The following is a 21,098-nucleotide window of genomic DNA, read 5'->3' on the forward strand; positions in this document are numbered from 1 at the left end:
AATGGTAAACCATCGACGTCGCCCAAAGCACGTCATTACGGATCCTCCTGATCCATTAACGGTGCTTTTAGGCACCACAAGCACTGGTCATCGTCCTCGTCGAACCCGTCGCTTGCGACGAAGGGCTCGTCGAGCGAACTAACCCATAGACACAGCCCACTGAGTTTCTCGCCGGATCTTCTCAGTGGGTCGCGTTTCCGATCCGGTGGTAGATTCTGCGAAGCACTGCTCTTGCTAGGGTCAGTGTTAGCAACTCTCCGGTTGAGCCCCGTGAGCTCACCTACAAACGTTAGGGCGAAGCTGAAATAGCCTCTCAAGACTATCAGCATAAGTAGGAAAAAAAAAAGGGTCAAATCTAGGTGTCCCTTAGCCGTATTATTGGTGAAGAGATCCGTAGACGCCACCGATGGAGGCTACAAACTCTCTGAAGCTGTCCACTGCAGTTTCAGAGGAGGATAGCGATATTAGCTTTGGACCTAAAACCTTAATGCTACAAAAAGATTTACGAAACGTGCTTAGTCTTGGCTCTGATCTTACTCCTGCCCTGCCCAGAACATAGTAAGACGAAACCGGCTTCAAATTTAAAGTCGTCTCGTGCCAAGCATCAATAACAATTATTGAACTGTGTTTTATCATTTTACCAGCCTTCTGGCTGAGTCCTTACTCGCCCAACTGTCCTGGTGAAGCTGGAAAGGCCACCGGGCTACCAGTAATCCCTCAAACATAAAAAAATGAACTATATTTTCTTTCGACGTCTTTGGTTACAAAAACATGTTCATCAAATTATGGCGGAAACAAACTTTACGATAATGCTGTTTGTTTTCCTTAGCGTTGGTATTATGTTAACCAGATCACAGTCCATCTGATCTAAACTGGTCCTTGACGCCTATAGATATGAGATCTAAGTCTCAAAGGTGTTGTATAATTTCCGTCCCTACCCTTCTAAATATTGGATTAGGTATAATGGTGATGCGTATTCGTGCAAGATGACGTGTTACGCGATTAACAACAGTTTTATTAATAATTTTATTATGTATTGTATTTTATTTTTGTTTATATTTTATTAGTTATATATGAAAAGAATAACATCTTTTTTTTAAGTATCCTACCACTAGATAAAACCTATTCGCATATAAAAATTAGGGCCTTCCATCAAGCTTGCAAATACTGTCACCATGAATAGATACTCCGATTGTTATAACATTCAACGTTTGCAATGTCAATCAATCGCTGTATGATGTCTATGGACTGTCTGGACTGCGGCCGAGTCCTCTTGATAGTTTTGCTAAAACTGGCAAACAAGGTCACTCTCTGCCACTGCCTTAAGTAAGTCTCAAGTGTCTCAAGTTGACATTGCGCAAACTAGACTAGAGCGGGATTACACCGTTCAAAGTGAAACAAACGAATCCACTTAAATATATTTTAATTAACAATCTTGAATACAAATCCATTAATAAACTATAGTACTGTTTCTTAAATTTAAAACGTCTGAGTCACAAACGGATGCATATGTGTTTGACGGGTGGACAGATGAGGTTTAGCGTCCCCAAATCTGTACATTGAAGTGATATCCTCTTCGTGCTGAGTTTCTGAACTGGAGAGTGACGAAAGTTGAACCGACCCCGCCCCCGACAAGGCGGACGGTCGCGAACTGGGACACCCCTACTTCCCGGGCTCGGACGGCCCTGACGCGTCTACCGGCGGGCGCCGTGTACCTCACGTTGACAGTCTGCGAGCTGGCTGTCGCAGCACGAGTCACAACGAAGCTGAAACATATCATTTCATCTATACTCTATACTAATATTATAAAGAGAAAAGATTTGTTTGTTTGTTTGTATTGAATAGGCTCCGAAACTACTGAACCGATTTGAAAAATTCTTTCACTATTTGGAAGCTACACTATTCCCGAGTGACATAGGCTATAATCTTTTTTTGAAAAAATTAGGAATCCTTAATTAATTCTAATAATGTAACCCTAGGTGTATAAGCAATTACTTAAAATATTCTTTGAATCGCGTGCTCCGCGAAAACTATTAATGATAGAATAAAATAATGTACTACGACTATGTAGAACTCAGTAGATGTCTATGGGCTGCACTTGTAGATGTCTATAGGCTCCAGTAACCACTTAAGACCAGGTGGGCTGTGAGGTCGTCCAGAAATCTAAGCTATAAAAAAAATAAAAAACATTATTATTTACAAAAAGTGTCGCGACAGCATATGTCTAACTATTATAGTTATGCCGCAATAAGTGTTCTTACGTCAAATATCGTTGAAATTTTTGTTTAAAGACCCGAGCGGAGCCGGAGCGGAGCCCTAGTATTAAATATGTGTATATATTATACAATATTAAATAATGATGGCTCCAAACCCGTCTCGACACTGGGAATCTGCAAATTATTCCAAAAAAACTCACCTCCGTAACAGTCTATCATTTGGAGCAATACTGCCGATGCTCAAGCCGTTAGCTCTGTTAGTGGAGCTGGGGTCAGCCACTTCATCAGTCGACACGGCGACGACCGCGGCCAACACGAACAGAAGAGCGAACTTCATCTGTGAATGAACGAGCAAATTCAAATTCAAATTCAAAATCATTTATTTCAACTTGGATGTCATCAAAAACACACTTGTTGAATGTCAAAATGTAAAAGAAAATGTTAACTCTACCACTCTACTGTAGCGAAAAGGAATTGAGATAGTAATAAACAATATTTCTATAATTTAGATATTGTGTGTTTGGATTGCGGATTCAAATAGTATCAAAAATTTTGAAGAATCTATATTCTTCAAAATTTTGAATTTGAAAATTTGAATTTTGAATTTTGAAAATTTTGAATAATGTATATTCTTCAAAATTTTTGTTGGCACATTGCAATTGAAGTTTTATATTAATTTTGGTCAAACGCTAGGTAGTAGAAGTAGTCGTAGTAAAAATATGAAAATAAAAATTCTCACCTTGAAGAAAAGAAGAGAACTGAAATTCAGATTGAAAAGTCAGTTAGGTATGATACCTATTCGACTTTCAGTGCGTTTATTTATACTCCACAATATAGATAAGATATATTATTTTGTGAATCAAAAACAGTACTATAAATAAAGATTACCGGACTACTGCTCTTACAATATGTAACAATACGTTTAATATTAAAGAAAGACAAGTTATAGAATTGGAGATGAGCCATATTTCTATTGTGATTATCAAAAGTAATGAAGAAAATGAAGATGCAGAAACATTCTCAATCCGATCTGAAACGGTTATAAAAAATATGCTAAAATTTAAAAACCTATCGTCAATGAAGCGAAGGAGATAAAATAATAAAAATTACTAGCGTTACATACCTTGGTTGGAATATTATCGTGTTTTTTTTTTTTTAACTAAATAGGCAGTCTACGATAATTCTCCCCTACCTATTCGCTGCTAGTGAAGCTATTCCAGCTATGCCCTGACGAGTAGGTGAGTTCACGGGCTCAGCCTGAGAGAATTTGCTAATACTAGCCCTAGCAAGAGCAGTGCTTCACAGAATCTACCACCGAATCGGAATCGCGGCCCACTGAGAAGATCCGGCGGGGAGCTCAATGGGCTGTGCTTATGGGTTAGTTCGCTCGTCGAGCTCTTCCTCGTAATCAATGTGTTCGGTGAGAACGGTTACCGGTGCTTGAGGATCTTAAAAGCACCGAGAGTGAATCCGGGGGATTCGACAAGACATGTTTTGGGCGAGGGCGGCTTTGTGTTGCCCGTCGCGGTCGCATAAGTAATTAGCGGTGGCCAAAACAAGAGGGATTTCGTGTTGCCGCTTTATCGGAATAGCGTTCTGACGCTACTTACATATTGGTACTAGATTTAGGTCGTTGTGAAGATCTACATTCCTCACACACCACGGTGCTCCGACGGCTATCCTGCCAAAACTTATTGTACGACCTGGAGAGAGTAAATGAGTATGTGGGCTGCGTGAGCGGATACTACACTTGCATAGGTCATGACAGAACGTATGCAAGTTGTGTGGAGCGTCCTAGATCTTTTTATGAAGGGACAATTGACTTCGCTTGCGATAGTGCATATAAACTAAACCATCTCTTCAGGAATCACGTCGAATTGTATCCACAAACCTGACTCACACGAGATGATTAAGCGTAAGTAAAGTCGTCGTGGCCTAAAAATTAAGACGTCCGGTGCATTCGTATCTTGCGATGCAACGGTTTTCAAATCTCGCAGGCAGGTACCAACTATTCTATTAAAATACGTACTTAAGGAATGTTCACGATTGATTTCCACGGTGAAGGAATAACACCGTGTCATAAAAATCGAGCCCGCAAAATTATAATTTGAGTCATTACTGCGGTTAGATATCTTGTGAGTCTGCACGGGTAGGTACCACCACCCTGCCTATTTCTGCCGTGAAGCAGTAATGCATTTCGGTTTAATGAGTGACGCAGCCGTTGTACTATACTGAGACCTTAGAACTCATATCTCAAGGTAAGTGGCGGCATTTACGTTGTAGATGTCTATGAGTTCCGGTGACCACTTAATATCAGTTGGGCCGTGAGCTCGTACACCCACATATACAATAATTAAAAAAAAAACACGTAAAGAGTAGCTTGACATAATGTACGTCAAAAATACATTCGAGGTAAAAATTAATTTTCAATATGTTCTACATAATAATCAGATATAGATATTAATGACAGTAAGCGATTTTTATGTAAATCGTCGTTGTTTTGGTTATCGCGCGGGAAGTCCCTTGAGAATATATTCTCCCACTATTGAGACGGTGGTGTGGGTCACTACTGACCGCTCTACGCTGTTTCTTTGAGGTGGCCTTGTATGCCAGGAGTATCCGGGATAAAGTATGCTACCGCTTATCTTTAGCTCCACACGGGAGCCAATCCAAAACGTGGACACAGAGAAAAATGCGCTATCGCTTCGAGAATTTCCGGAACGGTAGCGAAGATACCTCATTGTTCCCGTTTTCAGTATTTTGAGGTTAAAAAATAATATTCATTAAATAGAAACAGAAGTGAACAACATTATGATTTGGTCCAATGGGTCCTATATTAAATGTAATCGTGGGAATAGAATAGACACTGGAAGTCAAAGATATAATACTATATACCTAGTCTTGCCATAAATACTGTTACAATTAAAAATAAAAAAAACCTATTGCAAATTATTAATATATTTATTACTTTTACAGTGTGTTAGTTTAATACATAAATATAAAACAATTTAAAGTATAAAAAGCTTATTCGAAGTGGTCTCCATTGGCTGCAATACAGTCTTTTTAAACGTTGAGGCCAGTTATCAATAGAAGCACGCACTCTTTCCATGGGAAAATTTTTCACTGCCAATCGTACGGATTGTTTTAGGGACTCCAATTTATCATGGCGTTTAGAGCAAGCCGTCTCTCTAAAACTGACCATAAATAATAATCCAGCGGATTAAGATCGGGACTAGACGACGGCCAGTGTTCAGCTCTGATGAAGTCCGAAACGTTCGTTTCCAACCAAGACTGCGTAGACCGAGCTTTATGACCTGGCGCCGAGTCTTGCTGGAAGGACCGTTCTTGATTATTGAACATGGTGTATTTAAGGGGCTTCACTACCTTCTCAAGAATGGTATCTTGATACACTTGTGCCGATGTTTTGATACCTTTTTCACAAAAGTATGGCTCAGTCACTCCTTCATAGCTAATACCCCACCAAACCATCACTGAAGTCGGATAGTGCCCACGTTGCACTCTGTCGACTAATTGGGAAGCTTCCTTAGAGCTTTGAGCATAAATACGGTCATTTTGTTTGTTAAAATGTTGCTCAATTGTAAAAAAATTCTCATCCGTAAACAAAATTTTTCTATGAGCTCCCTTTGCTCCCTTCAGTAGTTGTTTCGATTTTACCACCCTATTCTCTTTTAAATTATCAGTTAAGAAATGACCCGTACGTCTCTTATAGGCTGCAAGTCCTAAGTCATCTTTTAAAATACGCGACATGGTTCTAGGTGCTATCTTCATCTCCCGAGATAAAATCTTTTGCGTTCGGACAGGATTTCTTCGAATTCTTTCCCTTACTGCTTTGACCACCTTTTTCGTACGAACACTACGTGGACGGCCAGATCTTTTTCTGTCACAAACAGAGGAGGTCTCATTGCACCTATTAATAGCCCGGTACACAAACATTTTACCAAGCGTATGGAGAGTTTTAAAAATTGCATTTGGCTCCATACCTACTTTGTGTAATGCAATCACAGCGATTCGGTTCTCTTTATCACCCCACTCCATTTTAATATCGCAAAATATTGTACAATGTATTGACGCCAAAATAAGAAAACCCAATGAGCAATCATATAAAAATGACAGATTCCAAATTCAAATGTAATATTTTGTTTATTTTTAATTGTAACAGTATTTATGGCCAGACTAAGTATTTTATAAAGTCTTATGGAATAATCTGGAGGAGGCAATAACTCTCACAAACTCAGAGACTCGTACACGAATTGCAAAATCAATTTCATTGTACAAGTTGTTGTAGTTTGGAAATTTTTTTAGCAAATTTGGAACCATTTTTGTTTATAATCAAACATTCAGGCGTTCAAATTAATTGATGTAGTTAGTGAATTGACCTTTTAACACCCGATGCTTATTTCAAATTAAAAATATGTTTTTGTTTATTAACCGACTTTCAAAACGGAGGTAATGCCCAGTGGTCTTTTTATTTTTATTATTCCAGAGTACCGGTATCTGTACGCTGAAAAAAAGATAATTTTTTATAATCCAAAAAGACCCTGGGTATGAAATTAAACGGTAATGTCAGGAGAGAGCATAATAAAAAGACTTAGATCGACTGTGAAAGAGGATACCTATGCAAGGCAAGGGAGGGGGCGCAGAGATGACGTATGACAGGCCTGAATGGAAAAAGACGCATGTTGTGCTGACACAGTACGGTGGAACTATCCCACAATAGCTAGTCCAGGAGCTCCATTGGCAACACTTCACCATCAGCTAGGCTAGTGTGCAAGGAAGCTACGTTATGGAGCAGCTTGTGGTATCAACCTGCTCGTACATAGCACGAGCTACCCGTCCGTCAGTAGCTGGAATCGTCCCTTAGACTACCAGCGAATAGGTACTGGTGGTGGTAGGGCCTCTTGTGTGTCCACCCGGGTCCACCCCGCCTATTTCCGCCGTGAAGCAGTAATACGTTTCGGTTCGAAGGGTGGGGCAGCCGTTGTAACTATACTGAGACTTTAGAGCTTGTATCTCAAGGTGGGTGGCGCGTCTACGTTGTAGATGTCTATGGGCTCCAGTAACCATTTAACACCAGGTGGGCTGTGAGCTCGTCCACCCATCTAAGCAATAAAAAAAAAAAAAAACACTATTAGATGTTGTTTTCTTTACGTAGATATTAGATTAGATACAGCTAGTGCTAATTTGTTATCGGCGTTCACAAACATCAGCGTGATAGCTTCCACCTAATCACAATCGTTCGAAGCTCCATAAAAGTTACAAGTCTTAATCGGACGGGTAAAATTACTGTGCTTTTTTTATATATACTGGTAAAATTACTGACACCTTAGAACTTATATCTCAAGGTGGGTGGCGCATTTACGTTGTGGATGTCTATGGGCTCCAGTAACCACTTAACACCAGGCTGGCTGTGAGCTCGTCCAAAAAAAGATAGGCAATAAAAACAGGCTGGCCTTTGGATCAATCAAATCAAATCAAATCAAAAAAAAATTATTCAACATAAATGAAACATACTTGTTGAAAGTCAAAAGAACTACCGCCAATTCACAAGAACTAGCCTCCGTCCTGAGAAGAATTGGCAAGAAACTCAGCGGGCATGTCTTTTTTTTTTAATTTTTTTTTTTTTAATATCACATTTTTTTAAAATATTCATTTTTACAATCCTTCGGGCGTCTCCATTAGGGTAATCCCGGCGAAACCGGAACTGTTCGGGTCTGAGAACGATATACGGCGACATCCTTCTCAGCAAGCAGCGGCCATTCAAACAACATGCTCACGTGCGACAGCAGGGTCATCGGACGATAACTGAAGGTCCCTCCATCTATTCCTGCCGGGCTTAAGCAGTCACTTTTCAGTTAGTTTCAGTTATCACTTTACCCGATTTCCAGTTTCAGCTACAACGTCATGCTCAAGATAGGGCTTAAATTTTGATTGTTTTTTGTTTGTATGAACGAGTCTAAGCGTCAGGTTTTGAAGTCGTCGTGGCCTATAAGATAAGACGTCCGTTGCAATCGTATCCTAGCGATGCACCGGTGTTAGAATCTCGCAGACTGGTACTAATTTTCTAAGGAAATACGTACTTAACAAGTGTTCACGATTGACTTCGACGGTGAAGGAATAACATCGGTTTTCGGTAGGCAGCGGCTTGGCTCTGCCCCTGGCATTGCTGAAGTCCATGGGCGACGGTAACCACTCACCATCAGGTGGGCCGTATGCTCGTCTGCCTACAAGGGCAATAAAAAAAAAAAAATAATAATAATCGTGTAATAAAAATCAAACCCGCAAAATTATAATTTGCATAATTGGTGGTGGTAGGACGTCTTGTGAGTTGCACCACCACCTTTTGGCTATTTCTGCCGTGAAGCAGTAATGCGTTTCGGTTTGAAGGGTGGGGCAGCGGTTGTACTATACTGAGACCTTAGAACTCTTATCGCAAGGTAGGTGGTGACATTTACGTTGTAGATGTCTTTGGGCTCCGATGACCACTTAATATCAGTTGGGCCGTGAGCTCGTACACCCACCTATACAACAATTTAAAAAGAAACTACGTCAAGAGCAGCTTGACATAATGTACGTCAAAAATACTTTCGAGGTAAAAATAAATTTTCAATATGTTCTACATAATAATCAGATATAGATATTAATGACAGTAAGCGATTTTTTTGTAAATCGTCGTTGTTTTGGTTATCGCGCGGGAAGTCCCTTGAGAATATATTCTCCCACTATTGGGACGGTGGTGTGGGTCACTACTGGCCCCTCTACGCCGTTTCTTCGAGGGCGCACGGGTAGGTACCAACTCCCTGCCTATTTCTGCCGTGAAGCAGTAATGCGTTTCTGTTTGAAGAGTGAACTTATATCTAAAGGCGGGTCGCGCATTTACGTTGTAGAAGATATCTATGGGCTCCAGTAACCACTTAACACTAGGTGTTCTGTGAGCTCATCCACCCATCTAAGAAATAAAAAAATAAAATAAAAAAAGGTTCGAAACCGAAGCTAATCAGTACGCGCCCAAATTGTTTATAGCTTAAACATCAATTATCTTGACTCTTAAATATGGGGGTGGCATTAAGACCCACACAGTGATTTTTAGAGACTTAGAGTCATTTTAGAGACCTTCTTAGCTTCTGCCGTTAAGCCCCGTCTGTTCCGTCTTGAAGAGTAAAGCAGCCGTATTAAGCTTTGAGGAATAAACTTGCAGTAAGCAATCACTATATGTTTTTATTTCTCTAAATAAATAAATATAAATTAAACCCACAATTTTATCGCATTTTACGATTCATTTGATATGAAGCCGGTCACGAGATTTACCTGCGTGCAAGTGTAGGTGTACTTGAACCATTGCGAAGGAGATCTGTGTACGCCATTAGCACAAACTCTATGCAACCTTCCAATCGTGTTTCAGAAACGGATAGCGATATTACCTTCTCGATTATATTCTATACATATCACCTATTACATAGGTAATACCGTAATAATACATAATGTTACGCCGTAAGAGTAACGCCATCTATCGCCGAATAGCCGAACGAATATCGAAGGATCTAACAGGAAGTACAACCCCATCTATTGTCAGACGACAGAAACCCACATCGAAAATACTCGATTTGTGAGAAATGCTCTCGACGATTCTACAGAACAGATGTCGTATCGACTATAAAAGCATTGCAGAGATGGCACGCAGTTAGTAATCGGAACTACTCGAAGCGAAACAGCGAACGAATCACCTGAAGCGAAGCGGAAGAAGTTAATTAAGAATTTTAAAGTGTTCTGTGAGTGTTCTAAGTGATAAAATTAAATACAGTTTTAAGTTGTACTTTGGTGGAACATTTATTTATCCCGAACCCCAGCGCGTAATAATTTATAATACATAGATATTACTTATTAAATAAGTAATACCACTATTTTGGACTTGGAAGTTTAATGTTACGATAAGATTTACGAAGCGTGCTTTCTCTTAGCTTTGGATCCAGTCTTGCGCCTCGCCTCGTCTCCAGCATCAGATATTGATGCCCGAATTTTGTTGTTCGCAACTAGTACTCGTACGAAAATAAGTATAGAATTGGGAACGGGTCGTAAGTCTAAAATAAAACTGATTTTCACTATTGTGGTGTTATTGTTCTCATCCCAAATATTTCGGATTATAAAAACATACATACTGAATTATCTTTTACATCTTGCTTACTCAATCGTTTTCGCCATCTTGCTTTTTATTTTTATTGTTGACTACCTTTCTTACCACTTACCTTACATACTCTTTTCATACGTTTCGTTCTTACCTATCCTACATAAACAAAGTTATCTGTGTCAAAAGTCTTGTGTTCTGTGATGGCTAACGCAAAGACGGGTACCACTATTCTATCTATTACGGCCGCATTCCGATTTGAAGACTAGAAACACTATTGGTGGTAGGATTAGGTGAGTCCGCACGGGTAGGTACCACCACCCTGCCTATTTCTGCCGTGAAGCAGTAACACGTTTCGATTTGAAGGGCGGGGCAGCCGTTATAACTATACTGAGACCTTAGAACTGATATCTCAAGGTGGTTGGCGCATTTACGTCGTAGATGTCTATGGGCCCGTTTAGCCCGGACTCTACCCCGTCTCCTCAGGATACCGCTGAAGCCATAGACATCTTAACGTCACACATCACCTCGACATTAGATAGGTCATCGAAACAAGTTGTAGCGGAGGACTTCCTTTACCGCTTCAAATTGTCCGACGATATTAGGGAACTCCTTAGAGCTAAGAACGCCTCGATACGCGCCTACGACAGGTATCCTACCGCGGAAAATCGAATTCGAATGCGTGCCCTACAACGCGACGTAAAGTCTCGCATCGCCGAAGTCCGAGATGCCAGATGGTCTGATTTCTTAGAAAGACTCGCGCCCTCTCAAAGGTCTTACTACCGCTTAGCTCGTACTCTCAAATCGGATACGGTAGTAACTATGCCCCCCCCTCGTAGGCCCCTCAGGCCGACTCGCGGCGTTCGATGATGATGAAAAAGCAGAGCTGCTGGCCGATACATTGCAAACCCAGTGCACGCCCAGCACTCAATCCGTGGACCCTGTTCATGTAGAATTAGTAGACAGTGAGGTAGAACGCAGAGTCTCCTTGCCACCCTCGGACGCGTTACCACCCGTCACCCCGATGGAAGTTAAAGACTTGATCAAAGACCTACGTCCTCGCAAGGCTCCCGGTTCCGACGGTATATCCAACCGCGTTATTAAACTTCTACCCGTCCAACTCATCGTGATGTTGGCATCTATTTTCAATGCCGCTATGGCGAACTGTATCTTTCCCGCGGTGTGGAAAGAAGCGGACGTTATCGGCATACATAAACCCGGTAAACCAAAAAATCATCCGACGAGCTACCGCCCGATTAGCCTCCTCATGTCTCTAGGCAAACTGTATGAGCGTCTGCTCTACAAACGCCTCAGAGACTTCGTCTCATCCAAGGGCATTCTCATCGATGAACAATTCGGATTCCGTACAAATCACTCATGCGTTCAACAGGTGCACCGCCTCACGGAGCACATTCTTGTGGGGCTTAATCGACCAAAACCGTTATACACGGGAGCTCTCTTCTTCGACGTCGCAAAAGCGTTCGACAAAGTCTGGCACAACGGTTTGATTTTCAAACTATTCAACATGGGCGTGCCGGATAGTCTCGTGCTCATCATACGGGACTTCTTGTCGAACCGCTCTTTTCGATATCGAGTCGAGGGAACCCGCTCCTCCCCACGACCTCTCACAGCTGGAGTCCCGCAAGGCTCTGTCCTCTCACCCCTCCTATTTAGCTTATTCGTTAACGATATTCCCCGGTCGCCGCCGACCCATTTAGCTTTATTCGCCGACGACACGACTGTTTACTATTCCAGTAGAAACAAGTCCCTAATCGCGAAGAAGCTTCAGAGCGCAGCCCTAGCCCTAGGACAGTGGTTCCGAAAATGGCGCATAGACATCAACCCAGCGAAAAGTACTGCGGTGCTATTTCAGAGGGGAAGCTCCACACGGATTTCCTCCCGTATTAGGAGGAGGAATCTCACACCCCCGATTACTCTCTTTAGTCAATCCATACCCTGGGCCAGGAAGGTCAAGTACCTGGGCGTTACCCTGGATGCATCGATGACATTCCGCCCGCATATAAAATCAGTCCGTGACCGTGCCGCGTTTATTCTCGGTAGACTCTACCCCATGATCTGCAAGCGGAGTAAAATGTCCCTTCGGAACAAGGTGACACTTTACAAAACTTGCATAAGGCCCGTCATGACTTACGCGAGTGTGGTGTTCGCTCACGTGGCCCGCACACACATAGACACCCTTCAATCTCTACAATCCCGCTTTTGCAGGTTAGCCGTCGGAGCTCCGTGGTTCGTGAGGAACGTTGACCTACACGACGACCTGGGCCTCGAATCTATCCAGAAATACATGAAGTCAGCGTCGGAACGGTACTTCGATAAGGCTATGCGTCATGATAATCGCCTTATCGTAGCCGCCGCTGACTACTCCCCGAATCCTGATCATGCAGGAGCCAGTCACCGTCGACGCCCTAGACACGTCCTTACGGATCCCTCAGATCCAATAACGTTTGCACTAGACGCCTTCAGCTCTAGGAGCAGGCTTAGGGACCTCGGTAACCGTACTCGTCGAACTCGACAAAGAGTTCGCCGTGCAACCTAACCCATGAATCAGCTCGCTGAGTTTCTCGCCGGATCTTCTCAGCGGGTCGCGATTCCGATCCGGTAGTAGATTCATTCGCGAAGCAGCTACTCTTGAGTTGTTAGGTCTCCTTCGGAGGCGCTCGGGTAGCTGTTAGCAAATCCCACCCCTCCTGGCTGAGCCTTTGCTCGCCCACCTGTCCTGGTGAAACTGGAAAGGCCTCCGGGCCACCAGTAAACCTTCAATCATAAAAAAAAAAAAAAAAAAAAAAAAAAAGATGTCTATGGGATCCAGTAACCACTTAACACCAGGTGGGCTGTGAGCTCGTCCACATCTAAGCAATAAAAAAAAGAGAAAAACAATCGCTGCACGAAGTCAATGAACTGTCTAGACTACGGTCGAGTTCTCTTAGTATATCTATTGTTTTGCTAAAACAGACCGACGAAGTCATCTTCTGCAACCGCCTTAAATAAGTTTCAAGTGTCTCAAGACAACACTTTACGAACTAGACAAGAGCGAGACTAGACCGCTTCAAATAAAACAAACGAATCCACTTAAATAAATTTTAATTAATAATACAAATAACTTTTTAGACTATAATATTGTTTCTTCAAATTTAAAACTCACTCAGAAACAGATGCATACATCGTCTGTTCGCATTAAAAGTGTACAATTTCCAAAAATATTCGAAATTGAGTTAAAATGCGGTATCATTTGGTGTCACCGTCACCGGTATTTTTCTCATCAATACTGTCAAAAGTACGTAGTTTAGTTTTTTTTTTTTTTTAGTTTACCTATATTTTGACTACTATTAACAAAATTAATACATAATTTTATCTTACTTTAAAAGACAGATAATGTACTTAACTGGTAAAAACTAAAAACTAAAAGTTGCAAAGACGATTAATATTGAAAACTAGCTGACCCGGCAGACGTCGTAGTGCCTCAATCGATAAATAAAAGGAATCAGAACGACGGGGACACATAAAAAAAAAATTGGTTTTTTATTTAATTCCGAGAATTTTCTTATTTATCTACCTTTTAAACCTTCTCTGGACTTCCACAAATAATTTAAGACCAAAATTAGCCAAATCGGTCCAGCCGTTCTCTAGTTTTAGCGAGACTAACGAACAACAATTCATTTTTATATCTATAGATAAATAATACAATTAAACTTTTAGACTATAATATTGTTTCTTTAAATTTAAAACCCACTCAGAACCTGACAAACAGAGATACATATGTGTTCGATGGATGGACGGATCACCTTCTGCGTCCAAAAATCCGTACGTGAAAGTTAAATCCTCTGCGCGGTGAGTTTGTGAAGCGTAGGGTCACGAAGTTCCAACCGACCCCGCCTCCGACAACGCGGACCGTCGCGAACAGTGTCATCACCTCCTCCTGGGCTCGGACTGCCGCGATGCGCATATGGCCGGGCGCGGTGTACGTCACGTCGACAGGATCCGCGGTAGGCCTCACACCACGGGTCACATAGAAGCTGAAACATATAATTTCGTATTAAAGTCGTAGTGACCTAAAGGATAAGACGTGCGGTGCATTCGTGTTGAGCGATGCACCGGTGTTCGAATCTCACAGGCGGGTACCAATTTTTCTAATGAAATACGTACTCAACAAATGTTCACGATTGACTTCCACGGTGAAGGAATAATATCGTGTAATAAAATCAAACCGGCAAAACCATAATTTGCGTAATTACTGGTGGTAGGACCTCTTGTGAGTCCGCACGGGTAGGTACCACCACCCTGCCTATTTCTGCCGTGAAGCAGTAATGCGTTTCGGTTTGAAGGGTAGGGCAACCGTTGTAACTATACTGAGACCTTAGAACTTATATCTCAAGGTGCGTGGTGCATTTACGTTGTAGATGTCTATGGGCTCCAGTAACCACTTAACACCAGGTGAGCTGTAAGCTCGTCCACCCATCTAAGCAATGCAAAAAAAAAAAAAAATATGTCTTATTATTTTACGATATCAAGTAATGCGGGCTCCAATCACGTCCCTATTCCGGTAATTTGTAAATTATTCCAAATAACTCACCTTTGTAACAGCATATCATTTGGAGCAATAGTTCCGATGCTCAAACTGTTAATTCTGTTAGTGGAACTGGGGTCAGCCACTTCACTAGTTGACACCGCGACGACCGCGGTCAATACCAACAGAAGAGCGAACTTCATCTGTGAATGAACAAAGAAAAATGTAGTGTATGGATATGGTATTAAACAATATTTTAGTATATCATGGGCATATTACAATTACATCCATATTAATTTTAGTCAAAAGTTAGTAGTGCCCTCTATTTTAAATAAATCGATTTCAAAAAATTTTAAAATAAAATTTCTCACCTTTAAGAAAAGAAGTGAACTAAAATTCGGATTGAAAAGTCAGTTGTGATGCTTATTCGACTTTCAGTACGTTAATTTATACTCAACAATATAGATAAGATAAATTATTTTGTGAATAATCAAATCGAAAACAGTATCTCGTATAATAATCACTATATATAAAAATGAATAGCTGTTCGTTAGTCTCGCTAAAACTCGAGAACGGCTGGACCGATTTTTGGTCTTGAATTATTTGTGGAAGTCCAGAGAAGGTTTAAAAGGTAGATAAAAATGTAAAAACTCGAAATTAAATAAAAGTAACAATTTTGTTTTCCCTTTGATGTGTCCCCCGTCGGACGGATTCCTTTTGTGTGTTTTAAGTTTATTTTATACAAAAGCTTAGGTTTTTTATTTATCGATTGAGGCACTACGAAGTCTGCCGGGTCAGCTAGTTTTAAATAAAGAGTACCGGACTACTGCAAGTACAACACCAAAATATACTAGATCTAGAATTTGAACTTCGCCGTAATTCTATTGTGATTATCAAAAGTAATGGTAACCAAAGTGAAGATGTTGAAACATTCTCAATACAATTTGAAACTATTATGACAGAGCGCTAAAATCTAAAACCCAATAGTACTGGTTAAATTATTATAATTAAATATTACTGGTATTAATTTTTTTATTGGTGGTAGGACCTCTGCTAAGTCTTCACGGGTAGTTACCACCACCCTGCCCATTTCTGCCGTGAAACAGTAATGCGTTTCAGTTTGAAGGGTGGGGCAGCCGTTGTAACTATACTTGAGACCTTAGAACTTATATCTCAAGGTGGGTGGCGTATTTGCCCTGTAGATGTCTATGGGCTCCAGTGACCACTTAACACCCGGTGAGCCGTGAGCTCGTCCACCCATTTAAGTAATAAAAAAAATCAATCAATGAAGTGAAAGAGCTTAATAAAATTACTAGCGTCACCTTGGTTGGTGTATTGTTGTATAGTTTTATTTTGACTTAAATGAAGGTAGCTTACAATAGTATAAGCAAATTATCTCTTATCTCTTCAGTAATCACGTCGAGTTGTATCCACGAACACGACTCACACGACATTTTTAAGCTTACTTAAAACATCCTTTTTTCCTACCTATTCTAGAAACCTCGAGGGGTTATTCTAGATTCGTCGAGCTAGTAGGTGAGCTTACGGGGCTCAAACCTGACGACGTTGCTAACAAGAGCCGAATCTACCACCGGATCGGAAACGCGACCCACTGAGAAGGTCCGGCGAGAAACTCAGTGGGCTGTGTCTGTAGGGTCAAAACATCCACGGAGCATCCGCGTCGTATAGTCTACGTCAAAAATAATTTCAAGATACAAAAATTAATTATCGAGACAATCTAGATAATCAGGTCTTTGGCATACACGATTTTTTTGTATGTCGTTGTTTTGGTTGTCGCGTGGGAAATCCCTTGAGAATGTATACTCCGACTATTGAGACGGTGGTGTGGGTCATTACTGACCACTCTACGCCGTTTCTTCAAGGTGACCTTGTATGCCAGGAGTGTCTGGCATAAAGTATGCTACCGTTGTTCTGGTTGTTGTGTTGACAGTGGGACCTCTCTTACTCTGGTCGGGTTCTGACCCCGTGTAGAGATCGGGCGTCGGGTGTAAGAGTACAGGGGAGTCGTTTAGTACGGTAGGGCCCTAAAAATATCCTTAGGCCTGCGGTCTGCTCTTGATATCTGCAGACTGCCAAGTCCCACATAAGGGATAAAAGGTCCGGTGCCGTCATGTGTAGCGATGCACCGGTGCTCGAATCCTGCAGGCGGGTACCAATTTTTCCTAATGAAATACGTACTTAACAAATGTTCACGATTGACTTCCACGGTGAAGGAATAACATCGTGCAATAAAAATCAAACCCGCAAAATTGTAATTTGCGTAATTACTGGTGGTAGGACCTCTTGTGAGTCCGCACGGGTAGGTACCACCACCCTGCCTATTTCTGCCGTAAAGCAGTAATGCGTTTGGGTTTGAAGGGTAGTGCAGCCGTTGTAACTATACTTAAGACTTTAGAACTTATATCTCAAGGTGGGTGGCGCATTTACGTTATAGATGTCTATGGGTTCCGGTAACCACTTAACACCAGGTGGGCTGTGAGCTCGTCCCCCATCTAAGCAATAAAAAAAAAGTCTCTTGGCTTTCCGGAATAGCCGTAGAAACTCCCAACAAAAAAGGCACTCCGAGCCATTGCCACAATTGTCAGCTACAGGGCACTCTTACCGTAATTGTCACGCGCGCCCTCGATACATCAAGCCCTTGGGCGTTCACATCACGGCCCTTTGCACTCGCAATCAAAAAACCTAATGCGTAGACTCGTCCATACAATCAAAAAATATTCAAAATATAAGCCTTATTTTGAGCGTTACAAGCTGAACCTGGATATTGGGCAAAGTATCAGCCCTGCCTAAGACTGGCAAGGTTAGGCGTGCCCACTGAGTTTCTCGTCGGATCTTCTCAGTGGGTCGCGCTTCCGATCCGGTGGTAGATTCTGCGAAGCACTGCTCTTGCTAGGGTCAGTGTTAGTTACATGCTGAAATAGCCTCACAAGGCTATCAACATAGGTAGGAAAAAGAAAAAGGGTTCGGCGGCAGCCCTCCAGTTATCGTCCGATGACCCTGCTGTCGTATGTGGGCTAGTTATTCGAATGGCTGCTGTTTGCTGAGAAGGATGTCGCCGTATATCGTTCTCAGACTTGGACGAAGAAAAAAAGATGTGTGGTGTCGTGGGACTCCGGATAGAAACGAAGTTCCTTATTATAAAAATATTAATTTTAAGTTCTATTCGAGGCATAAAGAAAATGAAACTGGAGGTTTCGGAATATCTCGTATCCACGGAGTTCACGCTCTTCCTAGAGTGTATAGGAAGACATTCTCTACCACCGCCTTGAGTAAGTTTCAAGTGTCTCAATTCGAGATTGTGCAACTAGACTAGAGCGGGACTAAACCACTTAAAAGTAAAACAAACGAATCCACTTAAATTAATTTTAATTAATAATACAAATCCATTTACAAACTAAAATATTGTTTCTTTAAATTGAAACCCACTCAGAAACTGATAAACATATCGTCTTCTCGCATTAAAACTCTATAATATCAAAACTTACTAATTTTGCAGGAAAGCGTTTTAAAGGTTTAACATTTGATATTTTTAATATTTATCATCTTTGCAACATTTATTTTTTATTTTTTACAAGTTACATTATCTGTCTTTTAAAGTAAGATAAAATTATGTATTAATTTTGTTAATAGTAGTAAATTAAAAAAATAATTAAAACTAAACTACGCTCTTTTGACAGTATTTATGAGAAAAATACTGGTGATTGATACTAAATGATTCCGCATATTAAATCAATTTCGAATATTTTTGGAAATTGTACACTTGCACAATGCGAAAACACGATATGTTTTGTTGGATGGGTGGACAGATCAGCCGAAGCGTCCCCAAATCTGTACGTTAAAGTTAAATCCTCTGCGCGGTGAGTTTATGAACCGAAGAGTGACGGTGTTCCAGCCGACACCGCCCCCCACAACGCGGACCGTCGCGAACTGTGACGCTCCCACTTGCCGGACTCGGATGGCCCTGATGCGCATACTGTTGGGTGCTGTGTACCTCAGGTCGACAATCTGCGAGGTAGCTGTCACACCACGGGTGACGGAGAAGCTGAAACATATGATTACATCTATACTATTTTCTATACTTAAATTTATAAAAATGAATTGCTGTTCGTTAGTCTCGCTAAAACTCGAGAACGGCTGGACCGATTTGGCTAATTTTGGTCTTGAATTATTTGTGGAAGTCCAGAGAAGGTTTAAAAGGTAGATAAATATGAAAATTCTCGGAATAAAAAATAATAAAAATAACAATTTTGTTTTTCCTTCGATGTGTCCCCCGTCGGACGAATTCCTTTTGTTTGTTTTAATTTTATTTTATACAAAAGCTTAGTTCTTTTTTTTATCGATTGAGGCACTACGAAGTCTGCCGGGTCAACTATTAATATTATAAAGAGGAAAGATTTGTTTGTTTATTTGTATGGGATAGGCTCCGAAACTACTGAACCGATTTGAAAAATTATTTCACTGTTTGGAAGGTACAGTATTCTCGAGTCACATAGGCTATAATATTTTTTGAAAAAAAATTAGGGTTCGTTACTAAAACTCCAATAATGTAACCCTAGGTGTAAAAAAATTACTTAAAATATTCTTTATATCGCATGCCCTGCGAAAACTGTTGATGTTAAAATAAAATAATGTATTACGACTTTGTAGAACACATTATTATTTACAAAAAATGTCGCGACAGCATAACTATTATAGTTGTGGCGCAATAAGTGTTCTTTTATTTAAAAAAGAAAACAACGTCAAATATCGTTGAAATTTTTATTAAGGACCCGAGCGGAGCCGGAGCGAGCCGCTAGTATTAAATATATATAATGGTAGTAGGTCTTACTGGTGGTAGGACCTCTTGTGAGTCCGTGCGGGTAGGTACCACCGCCCTGCCTATTTCTGCCGTTTCGGTTTGTAGGGCGGGGCAGCCGTTGTAACTATACTGAGATCATAGAACTGATATCTCAAGGTGGGTGGCGCGTTAACGTCGTAGATGTCTATGGGCTCCAGTAACCACTTAACACCAGGTGTGCTTTAAGCTCGTCTACCCATCAAAGCAATAAAAAAAAGCAGTTATTTTACCGATATCAATTAATGAGGGCCACAATTACGTCCCTACTCCGGTAATTTGTAAATTATTCCAAAGAACTCACCTACGTAACAGTCTATCGTTTGAAGCAATAGTTCCAATGCTCAAGACGAGAGCTCTGTTAGTGGAACTGGGGTCAGCCACTTCACTAGTTGACACCGCGACGACCGCGGTCAATACGAACAAAAGAGTGAACTTCATCTGTGAATGAACAAAGGAAAATCCAAAAATAGATACGTTCGATTGGAGGATGTGGAGGTGCGCTCTATTTTAAATATAGGTAGGTGTTTAAAAAAAAATTGTTTAAAAAAACTAACAAAATAGGTACGCTTTTATAGAAAATCCAACTAAAAAATACAAAAATAAGTTTTAATAAATTTGAATTAAAAATAGTTTAAGATAAAATGATTTTATTGTATACAAAAAACGTGGGGTGCTTTTCAGGATATTATCAAAATAACCATTCTACTCATATCGGTTCATAAAATATTTATATCTACTGATATCATTTTTTCTTACACTATTTTTAATTCAAATATATTGAAATTTATTTTATATTTCTTAGTTGGATTTTCTATAAAAGCGTATTTTGTTAGTTTTTTTAAACTATTATTTATTTTTTACTTTTTAGTTGAATTTCAATTTTTTCAAAAAAAAATTTAATATTGAATTGTCATCGGTCCTGAATAAGTATACCAAATTTCGAGTTAATCCGACGTTTTGAAGGGAGACAATATCATGTTCAAAGATTCCGTTACAAACATACATACGTCTGAAGTTAATAAAAGCGTATTAAAAATAATAATATAATAATTCTCACCTTGCAGAATAGAAGTGAATTGAAATTCAGATTGAAAAGTCAGTTGTGATACCTATTCGACTTTCGGTACCTTTATTTATACTCAACAACATAGATAAGATATATATTATTATGTCGTGGATAATCGAATCAAAAGCAGTAAAATAAAAATGGATTACTAGACTACTGTAATTACATTGTGACAAGCAATATTAATCAAGTAAAATAGTTATGCAAATTAGTTGTGTTTGAAAGTACAGGGGGGTCGCTTAGTGCAGTAGGGCCTTAAAAATATCCTTGGGCCCACGGTCTGCTCCCCACAT

The 21,098-nt window shown here is 40.5% G+C and overlaps 4 protein-coding genes across 5 annotated transcripts in view; 1 reads left to right on the forward strand and 3 right to left on the reverse strand.

Moving 5' to 3' along the window:
* Positions 1-21,098, forward strand: part of Cbp53E (Calbindin 53E) — a 200,568-nt gene that overhangs the window by 106,440 nt on the left and 73,030 nt on the right. The window lies entirely within an intron of this gene.
* On the reverse strand, positions 1,407-3,055 carry LOC149500601 (uncharacterized). Its single transcript, XM_089735958.1, has 3 exons — positions 2,956-3,055; positions 2,417-2,553; positions 1,407-1,766 (listed from the first exon to the last, which is right to left on the reverse strand). Exons 2-3 carry the CDS (start codon positions 2,551-2,553, stop codon positions 1,538-1,540), a joined length of 366 nt encoding a protein of 121 aa, XP_089592084.1. The 5' UTR covers positions 2,956-3,055; the 3' UTR covers positions 1,407-1,537.
* On the reverse strand, positions 13,442-15,362 carry LOC149500602 (uncharacterized). Its single transcript, XM_089735772.1, has 3 exons — positions 15,253-15,362; positions 14,948-15,084; positions 13,442-14,390 (listed from the first exon to the last, which is right to left on the reverse strand). The coding sequence occupies exons 2-3, from the start codon at positions 15,082-15,084 to the stop codon at positions 14,156-14,158; spliced, it is 372 nt and encodes a 123-aa protein (XP_089591898.1). The 5' UTR covers positions 15,253-15,362; the 3' UTR covers positions 13,442-14,155.
* Positions 18,625-20,939, reverse strand: LOC149500603 (uncharacterized). Its single transcript, XM_089735837.1, has 3 exons — positions 20,797-20,939; positions 20,041-20,177; positions 18,625-18,944 (listed from the first exon to the last, which is right to left on the reverse strand). The coding sequence occupies exons 2-3, from the start codon at positions 20,175-20,177 to the stop codon at positions 18,710-18,712; spliced, it is 372 nt and encodes a 123-aa protein (XP_089591963.1). The 5' UTR covers positions 20,797-20,939; the 3' UTR covers positions 18,625-18,709.

The sequence above is a fragment of the Bombyx mandarina genome, chromosome 20 (assembly GCF_030267445.1).
Source record: "Bombyx mandarina strain Sakado chromosome 20, ASM3026744v2".
NCBI classification, from domain to species: domain Eukaryota; kingdom Metazoa; phylum Arthropoda; class Insecta; order Lepidoptera; family Bombycidae; genus Bombyx; species Bombyx mandarina.